Below are 27,406 nucleotides of genomic sequence, written 5' to 3'. Positions count from 1 at the left end.
TCAATTGCTAATCAGTCATTCATTTGTAATCTCGGTACATCTGCATGTGAATTAATTGTGCTCCCTGTGCTTCCATACGAATACCCACTTTAATCTGCACATGGAGTGATTGTGCAATCCCTGTCCCTAAATACAACTCTATATTTTAAATCACTTGTGATAACCCACACTCTGTGCACCAAAACATACATACATATAACAGACATACATAAAATACAAAACACAAAATATGCACAGGGGCGGGGCACCCCACGAGAGTGAAATTGTCGTCTGGGCCCGAGTGATGAGTACTGTGCCATGGTAGAAGCCACGGAGGAAGGCAAAGGATGGCAGATTGACCAGACCCTGGTCTTTATAAAGCAAGGCCCGGTCCCCCTACGGGTTCAGAACTTGCACCCCTATCCAGTTGAGTTGGCCCAACACCGCACTTTGGCAAAGGTGTATCGGGTTGACCCCCAGGAGATACGAGGGGAACGAGACGTGGTTCTGTCTGAAGCCCGGCTTGGAGTAGTAGAGGTAGATATACAGGCCATTCAGATTCCGGCCCGGATGTCGACTTCAGCAGTGCCCTTAGAGGGTGAGGGACTGACTCCAAGCCAAGCTCAACAACAGTTGATGCTCCTTTAGTGATGGAAATGGGTTTTTGCAGAACATTATTATTATTATTATTTATTTCTTAGCAGATGCCCTTATCCAGGGCGACTTACAATTGTTACAAGATATCACATTATTTTTACATACAATTACATTATTTTTTTACATACAATGACCCATTTATACAGTTGGGTTTTTACTGGAGCAATCTAGGTAAAGTACCTTGCTCAAGGGTACAGCAGCAGTGTCCCCCACCTGGGACTGAACCCACGACCCTCCGGTCAAGAGTCCAGAGCTCTAACCACTACTCGTCTTACACCAGATTCCGACGGGCCAGGCCCCTCCCAGCTGAGAGCGCTTCCGATCGATTTCCCCCCATTCTCTACCAGGAACTGAGGATCTTGCTTGCTGGTATGCTAGAAGGAGGAGTGGTCCGAAACAGTGCCAGCCCATAAGCTGCACCGGTGGTGCTGGTCAAAAAGAAGGATAGCTCGTGGAGGTTCTGTGTTGACTACCGGAAATTAAATGCAGTAACCCACAAAGATGCCTACCTTCTCCTTGACAAGCTTGAAGTAGGCGGCTTGATACTCGACCCTAGATCTGGCCAGCGGTTACTGGCAGGTAGAAGTCGACCCTCGCGATAGAGAGAAGACAGCCTTTACCACCCCACTCGGACTCTATGAATTAGAGCAGACGCTGTTTGGGTTATGTAATGCTCCTGCGACATTTCAGCGCTTGATGCAGCGCTGCCTTGGAGGGCAAGTGACGGACTCACTGCTGATTTAACTGGATGACATTATTGTGTACTCCCCCGACTGAGAGCCATTCCCCGCATCTAGAACAAGTTTTCAAGCGACTGTGGAGCCATGGATTAAAATTGCAGCCTACCAGATGCCACCTGTTTAGGAAGGAAGTACGATATCTCATGCATATTGTCAGTCCCGGAGGAGTTTCACTAGACCCAGAGAAGCTGGCCGGGTTTCAAGATTGGCCTCCCCCTTCCAGTGCCCATCAGGTACAATCATTCTTGGGTTCCTTGGGATATTATTGTCGGTTTATTTCTGCATTCTCTAGGATTGCCAGTCCTTGACATGCCCTTTTAATGGGTACCCACTACCCCTGGGAAGAATACAGCCCCAGTTAACTGTACCCTGGAATGCCAGGAGGCATTTGAGCAGTTGAAGACGGCTTTGGTGAGGTTTCCAATTTTAGCATATGCTGACTTCTCACAACTGTTCCGATTGTACACCGGTGCTAGCTTGGGTGGGCTAGGTGCAGTGCTTGCGCAGGATCATGAAGGTAAGGAGCGGGTCATTGCCTATGCTAGTAGAAGTCTGTATGTGACAGAAAGGAACGACCAGAACTACAGTTCCTTTAAGTTGGAACTGTTGGCACCCAAGTGGGCCATCACTAAAATGTTTAAGGATTACTTATGGGGGGCATCCTTTACTGTGTTAACGGATAATAATCCTTTGCTCCGTAGGTGGGAAGAACGTCTCCCCGAAATGATGCTCATAAAAATACGGTACATACTGGGACTGGGTTAACCCCGTTCTTTATAATGTTTGTCCGACATGCCCGACTCCCTGTAGACCTGGTGATGGGGGCACTAGAGAGGGTGATATGGACCATTGGGTCCACCACCACAACCAGATACTTGCCTATGCTTACGAGAAGCCACAGAGGCAAACTAGGATCCGCCAAGAGATTAATAAACAGTGTTACGATGAGAGCTAACTAGCTCCTGAAAAAGCGCGACTTTCAATCGGGGCTCCTGACACACAGAACAAGGCTCTGAACTTCGACAATCTGAAGAACCACAGCCTGCGATCGGCTTGAACAGAGATACCGTTTTCAGAAACTCTGATACAGGATAACAACCCCAGTGTATGCCTTGTTGTGGGAGTCCGCAGCATAAGCCGTCTAGAATCCTAAAAGTACTTGGAATCAAATATTTAACTTAGCCCAGATTGATCACCGGAAGAATAGTTGGACATATCATTTGAAGTCAACAGTGACTGAAATATATTCAGTCTTTTATTAAGCTGGTAGTGCCGGAGTTTGCGGTGGACTATTCCAGACATAACCGGATGAAGAGTGCACATATTGGTGGAGGAATTGCTGTTTCAGTGGAATACCTAAATAGTTAATGACTTGTTTTATTTATTTATTTATTTATTTATTTATTTATTTATTTCGTCCCCTGGTGTGGAGACACAACGCGAGGAAGGCAGAACCTGGAACCTGGACCTTTCCTTGCTGGCAGGACAGCCTTTCAGCGGCTGTTTTGGATGACATACGGACCAGCTGAAAAGGAGCGAAAGTCTGTTAAGCATTCAACACGTACTGTTTTATCCTGTTATGTACTCGAGAATAAGCCAACTTTAAAATAAAATTAATGGTTTTGTTTGAGGTAGAATGTAAGAAAGGGGGGTGGAGGTGTAGGAGAGATCTAGCCTTGCAAGTAGTTGATGGTAAGCGGCTGTGTTTTCTCTCTCTCTATCTCTCTCCCACTAGCATCTGGAGGCGCAACAACCAGAGCGGAGCCAGCTCGGAGGGTACTGTGATTGAAGGGAGATGTGTCCTACACCCTGTGGGATTTCTGTTCACTTTCTGAACCAAGGGGATTGTGATGCTGGATACGGGTGTAGTGATGGCTTTCTGCATGAGGTATTAATCATGTTATTAATGATAAGTTTTACTAATTCAGTTGCTTTAATTTGCTTTTATATTAAGTTTCGAGTTCTTTCATTTCCCATTGGCAAAACCAGCTACGTGCAGATAGATGTCTGAGCTAAATGCCAAAAAGAAGAATAGCAGAGAGATAGTGTGAGATGGGGGAGGGGACCTAGGTACAACGTGGTATTCAACCCCCCCCTTTTCCCCCGCAGCGGGAATGTGCAATGATGGAAACCCCTATCACTGGACGGAAGTAAGACAAATGGGAGTGGAGTCAACAATTGCTTACAAAGGTATAAATGCCAAACATTGTAAAGTTTTGTCAGTCTTTTCATCTCTTTCAAATTGACTCCATGGATATCCGTGCTTTCTAATACAAACATATGCACTGAGCTGTACTGAGGTCTTGTCCAAAGTTAGTTTAAATCTTGTGCTTATATGAATGTACTGGCGGTATACCTTTCTTGTACATAAAGTGTTTTTTAATCAAAAACCATTTGTCAGCTTAATTTTTTCACTACACGGGCAAACTGAAACTGAGCGAGACTTTGTTTAAGGCCGTAAGGACCTGGACATCGAGACTTTATTTTTATAGATAGTTTTATTGGTTTATATTTTTCTTACTGTTTTAGACATCATGTTTTATGATTGCCTTGTGGTGTTATGTTTTTTATGAATGGTATTTTCACAACTGAAACCTTTGTGGCAATAGGAAAATAACATTTGTATTATTGCACTTACCTGGTCTGCCAGCCTTTGTTTCTCCGTGTGTGGTCCTTGGTGGTACATTGGAATCCGACATTACCTGTGTAAAACAAAAAGAAAAAATACAAGGGTTAATAAATAATAGTATTAGTTTATTATACTTACCGTTTCAAAGGTTGACATTTACATTTCTTGTACTTTTCTGATATCAACCACAGGAAGCACAGGTTTACTGTTAATCACTCCCATATCTCGAAATCATCCGTCCTCTTCTGTCATGTATAGTTATCATCTGTCAAGGCAAGTTCCAAGAGTAAAAAAAAAAAATGGCCATAATATTTGATACAGTTCATGTCGCATACTGTAGTGTTATCTTTCATTTCATTATAGAGAATATGTCAAATAAAATTGCATAGAGTGATCCACTCTGTCCCAGTCATTGTCCAATATATATCTTTAAAATGTGGGGGTGATAAAATAATGCGAGGCATTAGCAAAAATGTGCACTGCTATTTGTAATGTGATAAGTTTGTCTATTACATGGGGTCTAGTTGGGAAGGTACAAAGGTGTGTTTTTTTTAATGTATAAAGAGCAAGTAGCTGCAAATGTAATTAGAACAATTTTGTTGGTTTACTGTCCTCGTTCCGTTGTATTATGTTTACAATCACTCAGGGTAGGCCCAAGTTGCTGGAATTGGCCTTCCTTGTTATTATTATTATTATTATTATTATTATTATTATTATTATTATTATTTATTTATTTATTTATTCATTTCTTAGCAGACATCCTTGTCCAGGGCGACTTACAGTCATAAACAAAAATACATTTCAAGAATCACAGTACAAGTAATTGTTAAGGTTAGTACAGTCTCCATGTCTGCCTGTAGTGTCCCCTGGTTAAATTAAGTAACATATAATAGGACTAAATAGTCAAAATCTATCAGAAATACCCTTACAAGACTTGTATCATCCCACTTTGGCCCACTTTGGGAAGTTTCCGAAAAAAATTGGGGGCAGCTCAGAATGGCAGCCAATACGGGTTGGATAAACTAACATGGAAATGCTGTATCAGGGGCAGCTGAGTTTTAAACCTGGGTTGAGTTGAGTCCTAGTGTGTCCCTGAGAAGCTGTCTCTCTTTTTCCATACCCAATTTTCTTGAAGGAATAAAATGCTGTAATTGCAGAGGAATGGTCAAAGTCCTCCATAATACTTTAATAACCTTGCTGGCTCGTCATGTTGAATGAGGGGTTGAACAACAATTAGTAACACCTGCTACAACACTGTCAATAAAGGTAGGCAGGTCGGTTCAATGTGACATGTCTGCAAGGCTTAGGGAGAGAAGGAAGTGAAATGAATAAGGCAATAGCCCAACACAAGCACAAGACAAAACACCATGTGAACAATGTCCATGTCTATGTAGCAGGGATATGGTTATTGTCTCCAGTAGGTGAGCATATCCTGAGGCTAGTTTTATAATTCCTTATTATATAACTCAAACGTGTGTAGAGCAGGTATATTTTGCATGCTACCTGTACAATATATTTTTGTTGTTGTTTTTTAAATCTGCAGCTGAAGGCAGCAACACGATGGTGTGAGATTATTTGATTTCCTGATTGTAAACCAGTGTGCCTAGCAACTAGCTTTCCTACATCCTACTGGACAAAAATAGATAAAATACCAATTTTTACATGAAGTTTCCATTACCTCAAAGTGTATCTTCAATAGTCTGCAAGAAATTGGTGGGAAACTTCAGCAAACCTCAGATGTGGCCTTTGCATCTCACTTGTTAGAAGTTGGATTATACTGTAATATTCTAGTAATAAATAACATATTTTGTATAATAAGACTGCTTTCTTTGTTTGAATTTCAACCTAACATTGTGAGATAATGGCTTCATACTTGGTACACATCTCTATTCTGTGATTCTGTTCAAGGTCATGTGTCATTATGTGTATTGTACTAGAAAAATAATACCCTTTTGTAGCACTAACTGCCAGAGCTTATCAGACACCATTGGAAGCAACGATTTCATCTTTGTAGGGTCATAAAAAAAACTCTCTGCATGTGCTGGTGACTATGACATTACCCTCTGACCTAATATGTCCGCTATATTGAACTCTGCTATATTGAGACTTTTAATTTTCTGGGGTAAATAATAATTTATTTATTTCTTAGCAGACGCCCTTATCCAGGGCGACTTACAAGCTATCACATTATATTTACATACAATTACCCATTTATACAGTTGGGTTTTTTACTGGAGCAATCTAGGTAAAGTACCTTGCTCAAGGGTACAGCAGCAGTGTCCCCACCGGGGATTGAACCCATGACCCTCTGGTCAAGAGTCCAGAGCCCTAACCACTACTAGTGTAAATCAGTGATACTTTTCATATACTATATCTGCTTCATTTCATGTTTACAAATCAAATTGTTCCAGCAGACTGTAAAGCAACAGACACTGTTACAATATAAAGTACACAAATTCGTTGTATATATTGTTTTAAAATAAACAAGCATGCAAACCTTTCTGGGGTTGCAGGTGGTTGTTTCTGTTAAACTGTTTTCTGTAGGTAGAAATGACCTTAAGATGTCTTAGGTCCTGGTTGAAGTGAATCATTTTTGGAGACAGAAATGGAAACATTTCATCAACTGTATAGTGTAGTTATTCAGTTGGGGTATTTTAATGTAAACTGGAGGGGTTGTCCTCATATTGTTTGGTAGTGTAAGAAGTCATTTTAGTCACACAGTAATCGTTTCTTAAACATCAAACACCCCACATTTTTTCTGTTAGTGAAACGCATGGCAACCCTTTAACCTTCTGATTTAAATTTAACTACCTCAGTATATCAAGTTTATTACTTGACATATCAGTACTGTTTAGCAATGGTAAGCAGTGTATTTGTGTGGTTTGTGAATAGTGGTTCAACGAAAATTGTGTAATGCCAAATCAGCTTTATTGTTAGGCCAGAAAATGAAATCATCTTTTTTATACACTGATATTAGCTTCTTTTTTTTTTTTACAAACATATAGAAATACAGCTCTGTTAAGACATAAAAAAAACACAACACATATTTACAACAATGTATTAAAATGAAATAATCGAACAAACAGTGAGATGCATGGAATTACATTGAGTTTATATTTACAATGAAAACAGGTCCATTTTTAATCAGCAATTAGTTCAGTACACCTTTATTACCTCCAAAAACAGTAAGTATATACTGTACAGTTACAGCCATTGCACAATTTTCTGAATATTACAATATTTACATGTCTATCATTAGTTTGAACCTACATGAACACTTAACCATTTTTTCTTGTAGCTGTCTGCAGTTGACCCTTCATTTATATTTGAGAAAAAAATACAACTCTTTTCAACAAGTATACAGTTTATGCTTAATTGCTACCTGGATAATGTCGATTATACTATAAACAAAGTTTAAAAAAAAAAAAAATTGTTTTGGAAGAAGTTGGAATGAAATTTAGTTCCGAGATCTACAGTAGTTGGAACTTTTGTGGTGTGTGGGAGTGGTTCACATTAACTCTAGTGAGCTTAACTTACAGTAAGATAAATTACAAGTTAATTAAGAGCATGGTGTATGCAATGGACAGGGGATTTATAATAGTTATTGATTTTTTTTTTTTTTGGGGGGGGGGGGGGGGGGGTTGCTTAAAGAGTAAGTAGCGGGGTTCCAAAAAATATAGCATTACATTTCCCCACGTGTTGCTATAACTGCTTAAATAACGTGCCATTTCTCTTTTTATTGTTAACATCCTGACAACTTTTTACACTTATAACTTTAAAGTGTGTTTCAAAGCTCTTTTCAAAATTATTATTTATTTATTTATTTATTTATTTATTTATTTATTTATTAGCAGACACCCTTATCCAGGGCAAGTCATCACAGTACAAAGTATCGCATTATAAAATATCACATTACAGAATATGATAAAACAGATAAGTATAATAAAATCAATTAAAGTAAAAGCAAAATAAAGCATACAGTAACTTATTAGTAAGAGCGAATTCGACTATGTGTAAACCTTATAGTAACTATTTGCTTATATGAGTAAAGAACACGTAGTAAGTATGATCAATGGATGAGAATGATTTCAAATAAGAGCAATTACAGAAAATGTGAGTACAGTTATCTATAAGAGTAAAATCAAATACAAGATATACTAAGTAAGTAGTTATAGGTAGGCGCAGTAGTTGAATGCAGCAAGGTATGGAGTAGTTCAGTGCAAGTGCAAGCTGATGCAAGTACTGGTACAAGTGAGTGCCATACAGTCCAGCATGGTCGAGAGTTGTAGTGTTTACAGATGCTGTCTGAACAGGTGTGTCTTGAGGAGGCATCGGAAGGTGGTCAGGGACTGAGCAGTCCTGATATCCGTGGGTAGGTCGTTCCACCACTGAGGGGCAAGGGTGGAGAAGGACAGAGCTCTGGAGGCTGGGTAGCGGAGGGGTGGTACAGCTAGTCTGCCAGAGGTGGGGGTGTAGGAGAAATGATAGTCTGGAGATAGGAGGGAGCAGAATGGTCAAGATAGCGATAGGCGAGTACAAGAGTTTTGAATTGGATGCGAGCAGTGATAGGGAGCGGAGCAGCGGTGAAGCATGGGAGAAATGGGGAAGGGAGAAGACAAGGCGAGCAGCAGAGTTTTGGATGAGCTGGAGTAGAGGCAGAGTTTTGGATGAGCGGGTAGCAGAGGCAGGAAGGCTGGCCAGGAGGGAGTTGCAATAGTCAAGGCAAGACTGTACCAGGGCCTGAACTAGGAGCTGTGTGGAGCTGCATATGTTGCTGAGGAAGAAGTGAAAGAAGCGTGCTAGAGTAGAGATGTGCTGAGAGTAGGAGAGGGAGGGGTCAAAGGTGACACCAAGGTTTTTGCTAGATGAGGAGGGAGAGGGGGTTGTGGATTCAAGCGGAATAGAGATAGAGAGATCAGCGGTGGGGGAGGAAGAGGGGGAGAAGAAAAGATCTGATTTTGAGAGATTGAGTTTAAGATGATGCAAGTGCATCCAGGAGGAGATGGCCAAGAGACAGGTAGAGATATGGGAGGAAATGTCGGAGTCAGGTGGGAAAGGATCATTATCATAGAAGTGATACGAGAAGCCATGGGAGGAGATCAGAGGACCCAGAGAGCGGGTGTAGAGGGAAAACAGGAGGGGTCCCATGTTTTTAAATCGCTCTTCCTGCAGTGACTTAGAGGACAGATCTCAAACCCCAGTGTACTAGAGCAGACATTGTGAAAATTGCTTTAAAACAGACTTTAAAGTTATAAGTGTAAAAAGTTGTCAGGATGTAAACAATGAAAGGAAAAATTACAGGTACGTTATTTAAACAGTTGTAGCAACACGTGGGGACATGCAACGCTATATTTTTCAAAAACCTGCTGCTTACAATTTAAGTCATGCAACATGACTCTATCTTAGTACACCTGTTTAATGTGTTGACAAGCAGAATACAAACAGCCTGCAGACTCCAAAGTGATGGAATCCTTTCCAGAAGCAGTGAATATAGTGCAAATACCGTCAAATCAGCTTTATTTAATCTTTGGAGACCAGACAATTTAAAGAAGTATTTTTATACACAATAATTGTTAAGGATTGCTTTTTTAAAACATGTAAATAAAATTTCGTATTTAAAAAACTACTGCTCTATTATAAAGCAAATCCATTGGAAACAGGATTTTTACAACAATGTATTAAAAAAGAAAATTATAAATGGGTACATTTAGATAAAGCACTGGATGCATGGAATTACATTTAGTTCTTATTCACAATGGAAACGGGTCAATTATCATTTATAATTTAGTACAGTACAGTTTTTTATGTACCCAAAAAGCCATATAACCATTGCAAAACATGAATGACTTAACCATTCTGCCACCAAATCTGAAACCACTATTACTCTGTATGACCACTGCAGCTTTCTCAGCACATCTAGATTTGGCTGACATGTGAAATCCCACAAAGCACTTGGCAGGGTCAAGTGTGATGGGGCTGTATCTCTTTTTTATGATTTGACAGGTCATTATAAATTCACCTGATGTATATTTTGTATAAATACTTGGCCCTTCAAACCCACTGCGATGGAGAAAATAAGATTAAAGGCACTTGCATATTGATCCTATACTTTTTTATACTTAGATGATTACTGGTGATATGACTCTTTCATCTAATATCTAATATAAATTTGCATGGAAAACTATATATTCATATGTAGAAATGTACTATATTTAAGACACTGAAGCATTTTGATTGGCTTTCCAAATCCATCCCGCATATTAGTGGACAGTATTCCATTTTATACGCCTGAGGAATGTTCAACTATGCTGGTTGATCTTGAGTGCACTGAAATAGTGGTTGGTCGCAAGTTTCTTAATACCTTACAGTCTAAAATTCTGAATAGCAGTCTGGAGAGGTGCCTCTTAAACTTTTCTCCAGCAAACACATAGATCAATGGGTTCAAACAACTGTGGACATAGGCTATTGACTCTGTGACCTGAAGGCTTAAGTCAAGTCTCTTATTTGTTTCACAATCATCAAATACATGAAAGACCTGTAAAGCGTCCAAAAAGGAAACAATATTATATGGAGTCCAGAAAAGGAAAAATACCATGATTACTAAAGAAACAAGTTTAATGGTTTGCTTTTTGACAGATCTGCAACTCAGTAATCTTTTTATGATACACGAATAACAGAAAACCATGATGCCAAATGGGATCAGCAGCCCCAGTACATTCATTTTAAAAATATGAAGTGCTTTCAGGGTTTTTAGATTGGAATCTGGATACTTAGGTCTGCACGTGGTTATGTTGTCATTGATCTCTTGATTGTACATTATCTCTGGAAATGAAACCAGGAAGGATGCTATCCAAACCACAATGCTTGCAATGGTGCCATACTTCACTGTTCTAGTTCTTAGTGCATACACTGCATGGACTATTGCTAGATACCTGTCTATACTCATCAGGGTTACAAAAAATATACCACTGTAGAAGCCAATACTGTAACACCCTAGGATTATTTTACACATCACGTCCCCAAAGAGCCATTGATCTTTTGCATAATATGCCAGGAATGGAAGTGAGAAAACAAACAACAAATCAGAAACTGCCAAATTCAGAAGAGAAACATCAGTCATGCTCCTTAGTTTTACACATCTGATCAATACCCACAAAACAAGAGTATTCCCTAGAAGTCCAGCCACAAACAGTAAGGAGTAGACTGTTGGGAGGAAGGTAGACCCAATGTTGTCCTTAACACATGGAGCATGTTCTGCTAATTTGTCGTAGTCAATCTCTTCTTCAGAATAGATGTAGAAATAGTCTGTGGTTGTTTCCATTGTGGGGCCTATATCCATACCTAGGCTAAAAAAATGTTTAAGTTAGTCAAAGTGATTGTCCAGCAAAAACATTGAACATGTTCACAGATTAACATTGCTCCGTGAGATACATTATAACCTGGCCTACTTCAATGATGGTGTAAAGATATACCACATCAACCTAGCTTCACCATTAATAGTGAAAGACTTACAGTATTAACCTATAAAGTACACCACCCCATTATACAACGTAGTATATTATTTTGTATACATTCATCCAGCCACAGAGGCATCTGATATAATAAGAAGTTCACCTCATTATGCAGTAATACTATAGCCCATGGAATTAATCTTGTTTGCATTCACCAGTGGTCCCACAGATTTGTATCGGTTAACAAACCGTCACAGTTTAGTCTATCCCATCTATGTTTTGTCTTGCTAAGTGCAGAGGTCTTGATTTACCAAGATGCAGTTTGTATGGCAAAAAAAAAAAAAACAGTTTTGGAAAAAGTCAAAATGAAATTTAGTTCCGAGATCTACAGTAGTTGGAACTTTTGTGGTGTGTGGGAGTGGTTCACATTAACTCTAGGAAGCTTAACTTACAGTAAGATAAATTACAAGTTAATTAAGAGGATGGACGGGGGATTTATAATTGTTGTTGAACTTGTTTTTTTTGGGGGGGGGGGGTCCAAAAAATATATCATTACATATCCCCACGTGTTGCTACAACTGTTTAAATAACGTACCTGCCATTTTTATTTTTATTGTTCACATCCTGACAACTTTTTACACTTATAACTTTAAAGTATGTTTCAAAGCTCTTTTCAAAATGTCTGCTCTAGTGCACTGATAGTGTAAGGATTACTGCCCACATTGTCAAACAGGTAACACAGCAATAACAATCCAGGATGTGGGACAGAACAAAAGCCAGAGCACACAAAAGCTAGAGCAGACATTTTGAAAAAAGCTTTGAAACAGACATTAAAGTGTAAAAAGTTGTCAGGATGTTAACAATGAAAGGAAAAAGTACAGTTTTTTTTTATATCCCAGAAAGCCATATAACAACCATAGCAAAACATGAATGACTTAACCATTCTGCCACCAAATCACTGAAACCACTCTTACTCTGTATGACCACTGCAGCTTTCTCAGCACATCTAGATTTTGAAATCCCACAAAGCATTTGGCAGGGTCAAGTGTAATGGGGCTGTATCTCTTTTTTATGATTTGAGATATGTGTAAATTCATCTGATAGCATAAATACTTGGCCCTTCAAATCCACTGCGATGGGGAAAATAAGATTAAAGGCACTTGCATATTGATCCTATACTTTTTTATACTTAGATGATTAACTGGAACCCAAAAAGCCACTGATCTTTTGCATAATATGCCTGTAATGGAAGTGAGAAAACAAACAACAAATCCCTGCCATGTCACAAACAGTAAGGAGTAGACTGTTGGGAGTAAGGTAGCTATAGTGGTTGTTAATATAATGAAGATTTGTTGGTATTTTAAAGAGTGGCCACTTAGGCATTAAAGGTGATTAAAAAAAAATTGTGATTCGTCCCTGACCTCGCTGGCAGCCTCGATGTCTAGTATCCACTGCCTGATTAAATCTTTCCGAATCAAGACCCGATCCTCCATCTCCACCCTACAAACCATGATTGAAAGCTATGGGAGCCGACTGCAAGAAGCGGAGAAATCTATTGGTGATGTTGACAGCAGAGTTGCTGCCTTGGAAAAAATATGCTCCATTCTCACCACCGAAAATACAGCCATAAAATCTAAATTGGACTAATTGGAATGCAGGGGCTGTAGACAGAATCTACGTGTGATTGGGATACCGGAGGGTAGTGAAGGGAAACAACTGACAGCTTTTATGGCTAACTTTTTTATAGAACTTTTTGGGAAAGAGAAGTTTGATAGCCCCCTGACACTGGACAGGGCGCACCGGTCCCTTGCTCCGAAGCCACAACCTGGACAGAGACCTCAAGCCATTATTGCTAGAATCCATCACTATCAAGCGAAAGAGCGAATCTTGCGTCTAGCCCTAGAGTATGGTCCCCTTCACTACCATGGCAAGGGAGTACACATCTTCCCTGATTTCAGCTCTGAGGTTTCGAAATACCGAGCAGCTTTTGGAGGGGTTGAGTCTCAGCTTCGTGAAGTGGGGATAAGATATGGCCTGCTACATCCTGCACATCTCCAGATCACCTTTAACAGATACTGATTCACATTCAACACTCCTGAGGAGGCTGTTTCTTTCTGCAATGACTACATTGTCCCAAGCCTGGAGTCCACAGCTGTCGCTACTCCAGAGGTTACTAGATGAGCGCCCAACTTCATTGTGTTTCATGACTCTTATTTTTTATTAGATTTACAACCGTTAATGGTATCATTGTTACCCAAGCTTTCAGCGGACATTCTACCGTAAGTTGTGCTGAACCTTTGCTGGCTTCTGGACTTCTAATGATAATATTGTTTATTGCTTTATTAAAATAATTATTATCCATTTAAAAAAGAAAAAGTATTATTTTTGTTACTGTGGTCATGTTTATCAACGTGGTACGTTAATTTCCGATTTGTGTGGGGTTTTCTTTACATGGCTGTAGCAGGGCGATAGTAAGCCCTGCTGATTAAATGTATTTGTTTATTTTTAGAACGGGGTTTCCCCCTCCGCCCCTGTGTTATTTTGTATTTGTTGTTGATTATTATTATTATTATTATTATTATTATTATCGTTATGATTTAATAGGCGCCGTGTGTTTATTTGTATTTATTTAGAAATGTATTTAAATGACGGCGTTGCTAGCATTGTTTGTTATTATTTAGTAGCGTGGATGGGAAGCCCCATCCACACAATAATTAATAAACTTGTGCAGATTGTGGCTGAGGGGTAATAGAATAATTACTAGCCAGTTAAACCCCTCGGCCACGATATAAAAGCCTGCAGCTCGCTGCACTCGTGGTGGGTGTACGAGGAGAGAGGAGAAAGGAGAGAGAAAAAAGAAACTTAAAAAGAAAACATACAGGAACAGTGAAGGCTATTGCCCAGCCTGACCTGTGTGGATTTTGTGTTTGTGATTTGTTTTATTTAAAGTATTTATTTTCGCACTTAGAGCACAGTGTGTTTTTGTTTAAACCTTTTATTTATTTTTGTATTTAAAAATAAAACGGCAAATGCCGCCTTTAACTGCAGTACTTGGTGTGTGTTTACCTTCCTGATTCTGTCTGACGTCACCGCTTAGCCAGCCTACCACATGGCACATAGTTCGATAGTGTTCAATATGGGATTCAACAAGTTCCTTTTTTATTTATTATGTCTGCGCAGTCACGCAGACATAGTTAAGGTTTGAACGAAGGTTCTGTTTAAAGTCGATTTTACGACCAGCTCAAAAGGGGGCTAAATCCACATCGATATGCATAAAAATTGGTGTGTGTGGTCGGACTGACAGACTCAACAAACCCTGGCATACACGTAGGCCCGGGAGTGTAGATGTGCAACGGGGTATTTATATTTTCGGGGGTGAGGGGGGGGGGGGGGGGTCCTGGTTTTACCGAAATTGAACCATAGAGATAACGGTCTGATGTCTGGAGTTCATCGAAACTGTCAGTGCTCCATTCCACACACAGCGTCAGTGGTCAGAGAAACGAACAAGTGAAACAGAGAATGCAGTGGCACTTTACAGTATTACTCCGTATGCTGGGTTGTATTGTTGATCACCAGTCCTTAATTTGTAATGACAGGGATGGCGGGGCTCCAGCGATAATTTAATTTAAAATTAAAGTCTGTACGTTGCTGCTGCTTGTATAGATTAAAGTATAAAAACAAACAAAAAACACACACACACACATTTCAGAGCGAAAAATAAATAAAAATAAAACTTTCATAACTAAAAGGGGGAAACCAAGAGGTGCCGTGGCTCAGCCCTGGAGAGCCCTGGCACAAATTAAGCACTAGTTCAATAATAAAATGTAAGCCTCAGATAAAGGCGTCTACCAAATGGATCAAAAGTAATAAAGACTACAATGTATTTGTTATGACGCTTCCTATTTTAAACTCCAAATGCTTTTTGTTTATTGAAGATCGTTGTTATTGGGTTTGTGATTATTTGTTTCTATCAAAGTTGTAATTTGCTTTGTTAATTATCTGACTGACAGCTTTTCATGGCATTGCTTGAACAAAACTCTTGTTCGTCAAGGAACACATTGATTCACATAAAATAAAAACATACTGCCTGCTGGATACGAAAAAAGAAAGTCTGTCAATACTTGTAAACGCAATACTGTAAATGGTTATGATCTTGAATAGCGTAGGTTCTAAAAAATAAAAAGTGAGAAGATAATGTTTTGCCAAATAGAATAAAATACAAATTATTATATGTATGCATGTCATATATTCCATATTTAAGCACATACATTAAACACTTTCTGCTATTTGTTTACTGTATATCGCTGCCAAACGATTTTTTTAATTAACAGCGCGCGCTGGTCCACAAAGTTTTTCTTCAACTGCTACAGAACGTTTATCTTATTACTTGGCGACTTACAGAGACTAGGGTGTGTGAACTATGCATCAGCTGCAGAGTCACTTACAATTATGTCTCACCCAAAAGACAGAGCACAAGGAGGTTAAGTGACTTGCTCAGGGTCACACAATGAGTCAGTGGCTGAGGTGGGATTTGAACCGGGGACCTCCTGGTTATAAGCCCTTTTCTTTAACCACTGGACCACACAGCCTCCTTGAAAGAGACCTTCTTCACAATGCGACAGGTGGGTAAACGCTATTATTAATCATTTGTGTTGATTTAAGAAACCCCTGAAATAAGGATGTATCAGACAGCAGTAGAACATCCACGAGTAAAATAAAAAGTTATTGAACTTTTGTTAATGAAATGGGTGAATAACAATATATTTTTTAGAAAGTATAAGACAATCAGTTAATACTACTTGCAGCAAGTGGTCTAAAGCCAGTAAAAAAAAACAAAAAAAAAACATTACAATACAGAATATTATTAATACAGTGACAATACTACTGTAGTAATATTCGTATTGTAATTGTTTATGTGTACAACTCGTCAAGACAGTACAGTAAAGTACAACTACAGAATTCTATTTATTACATTTCGAGTAAACTTTTGGGCAATTCAATTTAGAAATGCATGTAACCTGTTATAGTTATTATTTCATTTTTAATAAATACTCTTAGTATATCACAGATTATTATATACATTTTCAGATATCCAAATCACTATACAAAATTCTATTTATTACATTTCAGAAACCTATTTTTCCTTTGGTGGTAAATCCAAATATCTCCTATCTAATTCAGGTAAGAACTGACAAGACTTGACAGATGCGCTTGACAGATAGAAGAGAGAAGAAGCGACGGCAAATCCAATATGGCCTCAGGACCTTAAATTGCACACAACACATCCGTCTGCCTAAAAACCTGCAGGATTCTTACATGATCTTTCTAGAGGGAGTGGACAGAGCCCACACAACATGAAGAATAACTGCTCCCCGGCAGTACTGTTCAAATAATGTCACCAGCTCTTCAGCCTCAGGTACAGCCCTTGCTTTCCCCACCTTTCCAGCCTCAGATAGAGCCATTGCTGTCCCCACCTCTCCAACCTCAGGTACAGTCCTTGCTGTCGCCATATCTGCAGCCTCTCTAGCAGCCGTTGCTGTCCCGACCTCTCCAGCCTCAGGTATAGCCATTGCTGTCGCCACATCTGCAGCCTCAGGTACAGCCGTTACTGTCCCCACCTCTCTAGCCTCAGGTACAGACGTTACTGTCACCACATCTGCAGCCTCAGGTACAGACGTTGCTGTCCCCACCTCTCCAGCCTCCAAGGCAGCCATTGCTGTCCCCACATCTCCAGCCTCAGGTACAGAGCCGTTGCTTTCCCCACCTCTCCAGCCTCACGTACAGCTGTTGCTTTCCCCACCTCTCCAGCCTCACGTACAGCTGTTGCTTTCCCCACCTCTCCAGCCTCAGGTACAGCAGTTGCCGCTTCCACCTCTTCAGCCTCCAAGGCAGCGGTTGCTGTCCCCACCTCTCCAGCCTCGGTACAGCCATTGCTTCTTCCACGTCCTCAGCCTCAGGTACAGTCCTTGCTGTCCTCACCTCTGTAGCCTCCAGGGCAGCCGTTGCTGTCCCCACCTCTTCAGCCTCCAGGGCAGTCGTTGCTGTCCCCACCTCTCCAGCCTCCAGGGACAGTCTTTGCTTTCCCCCCTCCTCTAGCCTCAGGGGCAGGGATTAACAACATTTGATTTTGCTTCAATAAACCTGGCTTTTAAAAAAAATCTTTACATACTTGTTGTTGGTTGTTTGATTTTCCAAGATGCCTTCTGCAAAACTATGGAAATTCAATGGCAAAAACTTAATGTTTGTTTGCAAATGTCCAAAAGGTTAGGAAATTGCAAGTTAAGATAGCCATGCAACCTTAACTCTGCACCATGTGTATGTTTCCTGTCACACTTGGCATCACATATGACATCATCAATGACATGGGCAATGACATCACTAAGCACATGACAAATTCTCCCCGAAGACTGGCCATACAGAAGTCATTGTGATTGGTAACATGTTCAGAAACTGCATTATCTTTGCTGTCGAAATGTGTTTTAACCAACAACAGATTTCCATGTACTCAGAAATGTGTAATTCATGTTGAGGTATGTAGTAATGAGTATTTGATGTTTGGAAAGGAGTACCTAAAAATGGATGGGACATGCAATATGTGAAACCCTACATGTAAGATAACACTCTCCATTAAAATTTCACTCAGAAGGCGCCAGTGAAATAGAAAAGGAATCTTCTGTAGTACTGTATGGTATACTGCTGCTCCATGTATACTGTGGTACACAAAGCAGTGTTTTATGTTTCTTGGAAGCATAAAATCCATGCATTACAATCCACTTCTGCTTTATGTACTTAATTGAACTGCAGAAATCTGCAATTGAACCTAAACATTTCAATGTCATAATTGGCTTCCAGCCATAAGATTATGTTAGCAAGAATTCTTACTGAACTGTAAAGTTTGAAAGAAGAATGGGTAACAGTGCAAAAATAAAATGAATAATAATACTGTAGAAAAAGCAGTAGAAAAAACTCCTTGCCATATGAAACAGTGTAGTTCATACAGGAAGGGGATTTCTGGATTCCAATATTAGAGTTTGGAGAAATATGGCTTGTGGAAGGTCCCAACTAATTAATTAGCTCAACTGTATTCTGAGTTAATTGGTTTTATTTAGAACACTGGTGAAATAATGAGCTTGACAGCAAAGATTGTGGGAATGCAGTTACTGAACATGTTACCAATCAATGACTTCCGTATGGCCAGTCTTCAGGGAGAATTTGTCATGTGCTTAATTATTGTCTTTCCTATTACTATAGTTCTCAGTTGTTAGACTTGGTGTTGGTAATAATGGTACTAGTAATACCTACTCATACAGAACTTCTGTGTGACATTTGACTGATACACATACTTTGTAATCTGTGTTTTTTTTTTGTATGTATGTATGTATGTATGTGTATATATATATATATATATATATATATATATATATATATATATATTAGGGCTGTCAATTAATTGCAGTTAACTTTTGCGATTAACGCGTAAATGTTTTTAGAGATTAATTATTTTAACGCGTGTTAATCGCATTGCTGTGTCTTGAGCCTTTCGGCACACCGTACTTCAATCCCAGATTTTTTTTTTTGACGGGCTCACTGGACAGAAAGACGCTTACTTGTCTACTGTCAAAGTGAGTTCCATTATCAAACACAAGTACATCTAGTCTGCTGCGTGCTGAACACGCCTTCATCTCTCAAAATACACTAGCAGCTCTTTTGCTATAGACAATAACAACAACAAATTAAACTCATCAGTTTCGACAGAAATGCAGGATCGCTGCAAACCCATATCAAGCCAAGTATGATCATGATAATAAATGAGTTAGGCTGTGTTGCTCTTTTTTTTTTTTTTTTTTTGCGCATAGTATGTAAAGCCTAACAATTGTTAGTTTGCAGTTTTTTGATCTGATGACAGTTTTTTTTTTGTATGTTCTCTTCACAATTAACAGTTCATTTCCTAGAAGTGCTTACTATAGCTACGTATTTATAATTTTATTTAAAAAAAAATAATTATTTCAGTTCACAATCACATTTAAAAATAGATATCCTATGTATAATGTTTTCTGATCTCTGAATGCTGCTGATCAAGTTTGAACCGCACATTTTCTTGTGTTGGTTGTATTAGTAATTTCTAAATTATTGCCCCCAGTACATTTTGGTGGTGGTCTCAATGGGTAAATTTCCTGGTTAAATAAATACTTAAATAAATACATTTTAAACAATGTTATTTACAGTTAAGGATAGTAAAAACAATAGCATCAGTAATAAAACAAATTAAAATTCAATGGATGTAATAACTGTAACAATTTAATTAGCGATTAAAACCGAGATTAAGATTAATTTGTTTTAATCGTGATTATTTGTTTTAATTGCTTGACAGCCCATATATATATATATATATATATATACACACACACAGTATTCACCCCCCTTGGACTTTTCCACATTTTATTGTGTTACAACATGGAATCAAAATGGATTTAATGAGGAGTTTTTGCCACTGATCAACACAAAAAAAGTCCATAATGTCAAAGTGAAAAATAAAATCTAAAAATTGTTCTAAATTAATTACAAATACAAAACAGAAAATAATTGATTGCATAAGTATTCACCCCCTTGAGTCAATATTTGGTAGAGGCACCTTTGGCAGCAATTACAGCCATGAGTCTATTTAGATAAGTCTCTACTAGCTTTGCACATCTGGACACGACAATTTTTGCCCATTCTTATTTGTAAAATTGCTCAAGCTCCGTCAAGTTGGATGGGGACCTTTGGTGAACAGAAATTTTCAACTCTTTCCACATATTCTCAATTGGATTGAGGTCCGGGCTTTGACTGGGCCACTCCAGGACATTGACCTTTTTGTTTTTAAGCCACTCCAGTGTGGCTTTGGCTGTATGTTTGGGGTCATTGTCCTGCTGGAAGATGAATCTTCTCCCAAGTCCCAGGTCTCTTGCAGACTTCAGCAGGTTTTCCTCCAGGATTTCTCTGTACTTTGCTGCATCCATTTTGCCCTCTATCTTCATGAACTTTGCAGGCCCTGACGCAGAGAAGCATCCCCATAGCATGATGCTGCCACCACCATGCTTCACGGTAGGGATGGTGTTCTTAGGATGATGTGCGGTGTTAGGCTTGCGCCAAACATAGCGCTTAGCGTTGAGGCCAAAAAGCTCTATTTTGGTCTCATCAGACCATATAAGCGTCTTCCACTTGGTCTCAGTCTCCCACATGCCTTCTGGCAAACTCTAGCCTAGATTTGATGTGAGTTTTTTTCAACAATGGCTTTCTTTTTGCCACTCTCCCATAAAGGCCAGTTTTGTGAGGCACCCGGGCTATTGTTGCCGTATGCACAGTGTCTCCCAGCTCTGCCGTGGAAGACCGTAACTCCTTTAGAGTTGCCATAGGCTTCTTGGTGGCCTCCCTGACTAGTGCCCTTCTCGCCCAGATACTCAGTTTTTGAGGACGGCCTGTTCTAGACAGATTCAAAGTTGTGCCATATTCTCTCCATTTCTTAATAATGGACATTACTGTGCTCCAGGGGATATTCAATGCCTTGGAAATGTTCTTATATCCTACCCGATTGGTGCGTTTGAAGAACCTTATTCCGGATTTGCTTTGAATGTTCCTTCGTCTTCATGATGTAGTTTTTGTTAGGAAATGTACTAACCAACTGTGGGACCTCCCAGAGACAGGTGTATTTAACCTGAAATCATGTGAAACACCTTAATTGCACACAGGTGGATTCCATTCAACTAATTATGTGACTTCTGGTTGCACCAGAGCTTATTTAGGTATGTCATAGCAAAGGGGGTGAATACTTATGCAATCAATTATGTTCTGTTTTATATTTGTAATTAATTTAGGACAATTTGTAGATTTTATTTTTCACTTTGACATTATGGACTTTTTTTGTGTTGATCAGTGGCAAAAACTCCTCATTAAATCCATTTTGATTCCATGTTGTAACCAGGGCCGTGTTAAGCCAATGGGCTACATGGGCTGAAGCCCGGGGCCCCGCCTCCTAGGGGGGCCCCCGCCGTCCCTGTAAAGCAGTGGTCCTCAAAGTGGTGCCCGCTGGCAAATTCAGTGCTGCTCGCTTATGCTGTGCTTGTACGTACTCGACATATATTTTTTTTTTCCTGAAGGACCTCTGCGATACGATCATCCAACGGAATATCTGCATTTTCTCTGCGGTAGCCCAATCATAAATTAGCTGGGTGGGACATTAACTGTGTCTGTTTCAGTTGCAGGTACTGACAGTAAGTTTAACCAATAGGAGAGTCAAATATCTGCCAAGTTTACGCCGTTGTCCAATCATAATTAAGCAGAGGCCGTTCACGGTATTCTATATGAAAATTGAAGGCGAGTGAGTAGCCAATGGGAAAGTGAAAGATCCGACAGCTGTCCAATCATTCGTGAGCAGAGGCGGGCTGTTAATATGCCGGGTAAGCACTGAATTTCGCCGACTGTTATTGAGAAAAATAATACATTTCAGTATTTAGAATTTAATTTTCTCTCTATATATTTCTTAATTTCACCAGACAAGGGAAACACCGTAGTAGATTTAGTTACAAATCCACTTTCTCTGAATAATTGCACTGGGAGAGCAATCTTTAAAACAGAGTAGTGTTGACAGATTTGACAAATTGACACAAAGCGAGACGCTATCTATCCTCTTATTTTAGTTCATTCATGGTTATCTATGTAAACATGTTATTTAAAAATATTTGCATTGCGTATTTTATATGAATTATTTAAAAAAATAAGCGCAGCACGCACAATTACTGCCTGAGACTTGGCCTTATCACAGTAAACAAAGAATAACTCCCACTAAAACTCTCTATATATAACGACAACGTTATACTATAAGAACCTATGCAATAGTCAGCGTGCCCGCAAACAGCCAAGTAAAATCAATTTATGCCCGTGCCCAAATTACTTTGAGGACCACTGCTGTAAAGTCAAACTGATAACGGTTGGCAAATAAAAAAGCACGTACTAAACTAAACAATTTGCCTATTTTTTTAAAACATTTTTGTGTCCTTTTGGCATGCCGTAGTTATTTGACGAAATAAAAAAAATCTTATGCTAACTCAAATAAGAAAAGCTGAGTAGCGGTGCGAAAAAAAAAGAAAAATCACTAAACTCAAACTAGCTAAATCCGAGGAGGTTATAAATAGTACCCCAAAACTCACTAAACTCTTTAAAAGTCAGTGTCAGAAGAATGAAAGTGAGGAAGAGCCGCATGAGTCAGAGGAGCAAGCAGAGAGCAGCGAGTCGGTTAGCGCTGGGTGCACAGCCACTACAGCAGAGGAGAAAAACGAGAGCCAGCCATTGAACTGCCAATTTAAGGCGAGAGAAACTGACGAAACAGATAGGGTCCGATAACTGGCCAGTAAGACAGTAATTTTTCCGCCTCAGAGAGAATTTAATGAATTACTGAATTTAATGACTCAATCATTTAACTCTCATGTTCACTGAACATGACCTGCTTCGCCAACTGGACTTCACGGACATTAGTAAGGAATTCTTTTTTTAAGTTTTAAGGCAAGAAAGCATAAGATCTAGCAATGGTAAGTCAAATGTGTCTTTATACTTTGCAATGTTAAGGAGGCTTGAGAGTAGCGCCGATTACACTATGTTTTTGTCTAATGTCAGCGTTGATTTAATTCGAAACGATGCGGTCGGTAATGAGAGCTAGTGGTACCGACTACCATACTATTTTGCATGCCATAGCTACTGTGATGTGAGTGGTAATGCTGTCCACTGCCTATTCGAATGACATTATTGTGTTGGTATTGTATGAGTTTGTGCTGGGGGGGGGGTTGGGGTTCTCCAAGGGGGCCCCTGAAATGTCAGTAGCCCTGGGCCCCCAAATACCTTAATACGGGCCTGGTTGTAACACAATAAAATGTGGAAAAGTCCAAGGGGGGTGAATACTTTTGAGAGCCACTGTATATATATATTTATATACGTGTTTCCTATGTCTGCAGACCATGTTTATTGTGTATGTAGGAGCATCAGTAAAGTGGTACTTAAACTGTGCAAGATGCACATTTCAGATATTGTAATTTTTTGGGTGTGCGTACATCTCATTTGGGGAGGTGTTAAGGGGGTGGGAGATCCTCTTCCATAGGAGCTGGGGTGGAACGAACAACCGGTCTTGAGGTTGTCGGTGAATTAATTAATTAATTAATTAATTAATTAATTAATTAATTAATTTTCACACAAACACCTATATGTCCTTGCTTTTTGCAACTCTTCAGTACTCCGAAAGGGGGGATATGTTCTCTTATCCACTATTTATTTATTTCTCACCCTTATCAGTGAATGGTAAATAGAAGGGTTTCTGCGGGCGAGCATCCTATTAACTTTATCACCTGGAATGTCAAAGGGTTCAACCACCCAGTTAAAAGAAATAAAGTACTAAGCCATCTTTTACATCTAAAAGTGGGTATAGCTTTCCTCCAGGAAACTCACTTTCGCACTACTGATCAATTTTGTATTCGTAGGGGGTGGGTGGGGCAGCTGTTCCACTCTAAATTTCATACCAAATCCAGATAGGCAGCAATATTAATTCATAAAGATATCCCTTTTACTGTTGACCAAGTAATCGCTGACTAATGGAAGGTATGTGATCGTGACAGGCAATCTTTAATACCCTGCTGATGCTGGCCAACATTTATGCTCCCAACTGGGATGCTAGCCAATTTATTTCTAAATTACTTTCATCTTTGCCAGACATTCACACCTCCCATTTAATCCTTGGAGGTGATTTTAATTGTGTGCTTAATCCTTATCTTGATCGCTCATCTACAAAACCTGCCTCTCTTTCCAAATCGGCCTTAGCCTTACGTTCCTTCTTTGACCAGTCTAGGGTATCAGACCTATGGAGATTTATGTTTCCTACTGCTAGGGACTACTCTTTCTTTTCTCCTGTCCACCACTCGTTCTCCTGCATAGACTATTTCCTGCTGGACAATAGGCTTCTTTCTTATTATGTTTATTGTACATAAATTATTTACTTATTTTATTTATTCTTTCTTTTTCCTCATGAGTCAAGGAGTATTGTTGTATCATTTCCTTCTTATGATTTATTGAATGTAATTATATATTTATTTATGATTTAATCCTTACTTTTATATACTTCCATATGTTTAACATTATTTTATTTTCTGTTCTAAACTAAAAGCTGATAATAAAAAGATAAAATTCAGAAAGCATATTTTTATCAAAATGATTCATGAAGAATGTTTTTTTCGGATTGTTTTCTGATTGTTGCAAAACTGTGCTTGTTTCCATACCTACACTATAAAATGTATACATTAGTCATAGGGATTGCCCAGCCAAAAAACACTGAAACATTGAATATCTTCAAAGATGAAGCTGTCTCTGTGAGATGTGACCTATCCTGTTGAATTGACAGAATCCTGTCTCTTAAGCTCTTTGAGACACATGATTTTTATAACTATAGTGGTTGTTAATATAATGAAGATGGATGTGCATCTTTGAATTTGTTGGTATTTAAGAGTGGCCACTTAGGCATTAAAGGTGATTAAAAAAATGAAAAAACAAACAAACAAACAAACAAAATGCAACACAAGCCATTAACACATAACAATAAGGATGCAGAAATCATTAACAAGCCACAATCTGCATGTGTTTTAACTAGGTAAATAAGTGCGTTTACATGACAATTTTGACAGCTTTAAAAAAATGAAATTCTGATTTTAATTTAAAAAAAATTCAGAAAGCATATTGGAATAATCTGTTGTATTTTTATAAAAATGATTCATGAAGTATGTTTCTGATTATTGCAATACTGTATAAACAGACTTATGTAAAAAAAAAAAAAAAAAAAACTTTGGCAAACCTGAACTCCTGTAGCCACACTGATTGAGATTCAGCACTTTCAGAAGCTTTCAAGAGCAAGCCAGGGAGCAGCAGGCAGACAATTCCCACATCTGTACAATACACCAAATCCTATAGATTTGTCTTTTCCTATTCTTTCTCTCCCACAAGCTGGTATGCTGCCCTTTTTTTCTGCATGAAATGTTACCATAAATAATTATATATTTAACTGCTTTATTACTAGATTGCTGACTAAAATGTAATTATGCTACAATGTCATGTCTAGTTAACGGATTGCAACCTTCTAATTTTTTATTTTGTACAGTATGCTGCTGATAATTACATTTCAGACCCTGGATTTAGCACCACAGAATCACTGCTGTCCAAGACTGTTGCTGTGCATTAAACATCCTTTCTCTCTATTTCCCCCAAAGAGACTTCTGCAAAAGGCATGAAAAAAAAAATACTGTTTGCAACCAATGAGTCTGTGTTTTTGTCTTATGCGTGTACTGTATGATACAGGTTCACACAACTTACTCCAGCTAACCCAAAAATACACACAACTGTGTACTAACACTAAACATTATTACTGTAAACCATCTGAGTTTATTTCTGCGTTTTACACATCGCTGAATGAGGCAATGGGAAAAAGTAGTGATTAGTATAAGAATAGGTATATAAAGGTTTACTTTAAATTGTATTACCACAACACTCAAATATGTTTTATTTAATTTAATAATACAAGTAACTTGCTTACTGTGTCTAAGTATCTGCAGTCCCTGAAATGTCAGCAATTTATGGAAAAAAAAGACTTAAAAAAGCTAAGCAAAATCTTTGTGTTATAAGTTCACAATATTTAAAAATAAACAGGCAGTCTCATTGTGTTGCTTATAAAAAAAGTTAACACAGTCAATTGCTTGACAGTTATTTGCTTGACCTGTGTCATAGTGACTGTGCCCAACTTACAACTGGCTGGACTAAGAGAGACTCGCCACACACCAATATATCAGTTGGTTTGATGTAAAATAGAATTTGAACTGCCAGTACTGGAAAGTGAAACTTGCTATATACGGTACTGTACACTCAACGTAAACCCACTAACCAACTGAAAATGACCCCCTGAGTGTGGATAAGGAAGGCTAGTTTAATAGGCTGACTACTACACTTTGCTGGACGCTGTAGAAGGCAGAACAGACAGCAGATAGCAGTGTTGGAGCTGGAGAGCACATGTAACAGGCAGTGTGACAGTGGGTGCACAGGCAGCATGGCAGAAGCACTCAACTCACCTGTTTAACAACACAAACGTCCAAGTTACCTACAGAAAGTTAAAGAAAGGTTAAAGTCTTATATTTTCCATGTATGGAAATCTTTAGTTTTTTTAACAGCAGTGAGATTATTCTATGGTATTATTAGTGTTTAATAAAACTACACTAGTGTTTCTCAACCTATTCGGACCTGAGCCATGTGCTAATGGGTCGCTGGCTGTGGTGATCTTTCAATGACATTGCCCTGTGTAAAACTCACCACTGGTTGAGAGTTACATTTTGTTGCTAATTGCAAACTTAGTGCAGTATTTTAACACAAACACATACTGGTACCTGTACAGTTGTTTTAGCAATAAAACTACTGCACACGGTCCTTTGCACTTAAATCTGAATACAATTCATATTCTATACAATCAAACAGTACTATCTTTTGTGTGCCAATAACCCACTTGTAGAATTCGGGACCTGTAATAGATTTTCAATTATGGGGAATTGCCTGGGCAACATAATAACACACTATAGTGTATAAGAACTAAAATCTCAATATAGAATCACAGTTTCAAAGAAGCTGCACACCTCTTTATATACATATTAAAAAGGTAAACATATTTAAACGGAAATGTATATAAAGTATCACTTTAAAATATAAAATCGGTGTCACTGCTACAATATATTATTCCATAGGTAATATTTATAAATAAAAATAGGCAAGGGTGCTGCACTACGGTTGTATGAGTAATACATTGCATTTAAATAAAAAAATACACAAGCTGGGCTACCACTAGCAACTCTGTACACCTCCCATATTTCAGAGGTTTTAGCAACGACAGAGCCGCACTAAAC

The 27,406-nt window shown here is 38.8% G+C and overlaps 2 protein-coding genes across 9 annotated transcripts in view; both read right to left on the bottom strand.

Annotated features, from left to right (window-relative positions):
- The window catches only part of LOC131715887 (C-C chemokine receptor type 4-like), an 82,586-nt gene that overhangs the window by 28,558 nt on the left and 26,622 nt on the right, over positions 1 to 27,406 (bottom strand). For 4 of the 5 annotated variants that reach the window (XM_059012792.1, XM_059012794.1, XM_059012795.1 and 1 more), the window contains exon 2: positions 4,015 to 4,078. In XM_059012792.1, coding sequence (XP_058868775.1) covers positions 4,015 to 4,062 — 48 coding nt within the window. In that variant the 5' untranslated portion in view covers positions 4,063 to 4,078. Of the gene's footprint in view, positions 1 to 4,014; positions 4,079 to 26,584; positions 26,614 to 27,406 lie in introns of all 5 variants that reach the window. The other variant, XM_059012791.1, reaches the window with a different exon arrangement.
- LOC117394907 (C-C chemokine receptor type 4-like) overlaps positions 10,286 to 27,406 on the bottom strand; it is a 43,739-nt gene continuing 26,618 nt past the window's right edge. The window contains exons 2-3 of one of the 4 annotated variants that reach the window (XM_034920814.2): positions 26,585 to 26,613; positions 10,286 to 11,351 (exon numbers count right to left, since the gene is read on the bottom strand). In XM_034920814.2, the coding sequence (XP_034776705.2) occupies positions 10,286 to 11,344 (1,059 nt within the window). In that variant the 5' untranslated portion in view covers positions 11,345 to 11,351; positions 26,585 to 26,613. The remainder of the gene's footprint in view (positions 11,352 to 26,584; positions 26,614 to 27,406) is intronic. The other 3 variants (XM_059012799.1, XM_033993624.3, XM_033993622.3) reach the window with 3 other exon arrangements.

Source organism: Acipenser ruthenus, chromosome 3 (assembly GCF_902713425.1).
Source record: "Acipenser ruthenus chromosome 3, fAciRut3.2 maternal haplotype, whole genome shotgun sequence".
NCBI lineage: Eukaryota > Metazoa > Chordata > Actinopteri > Acipenseriformes > Acipenseridae > Acipenser > Acipenser ruthenus.
Note: the sequence above shows the minus strand (reverse complement) of the source record. Positions and strands in the feature narration are given on the sequence as shown.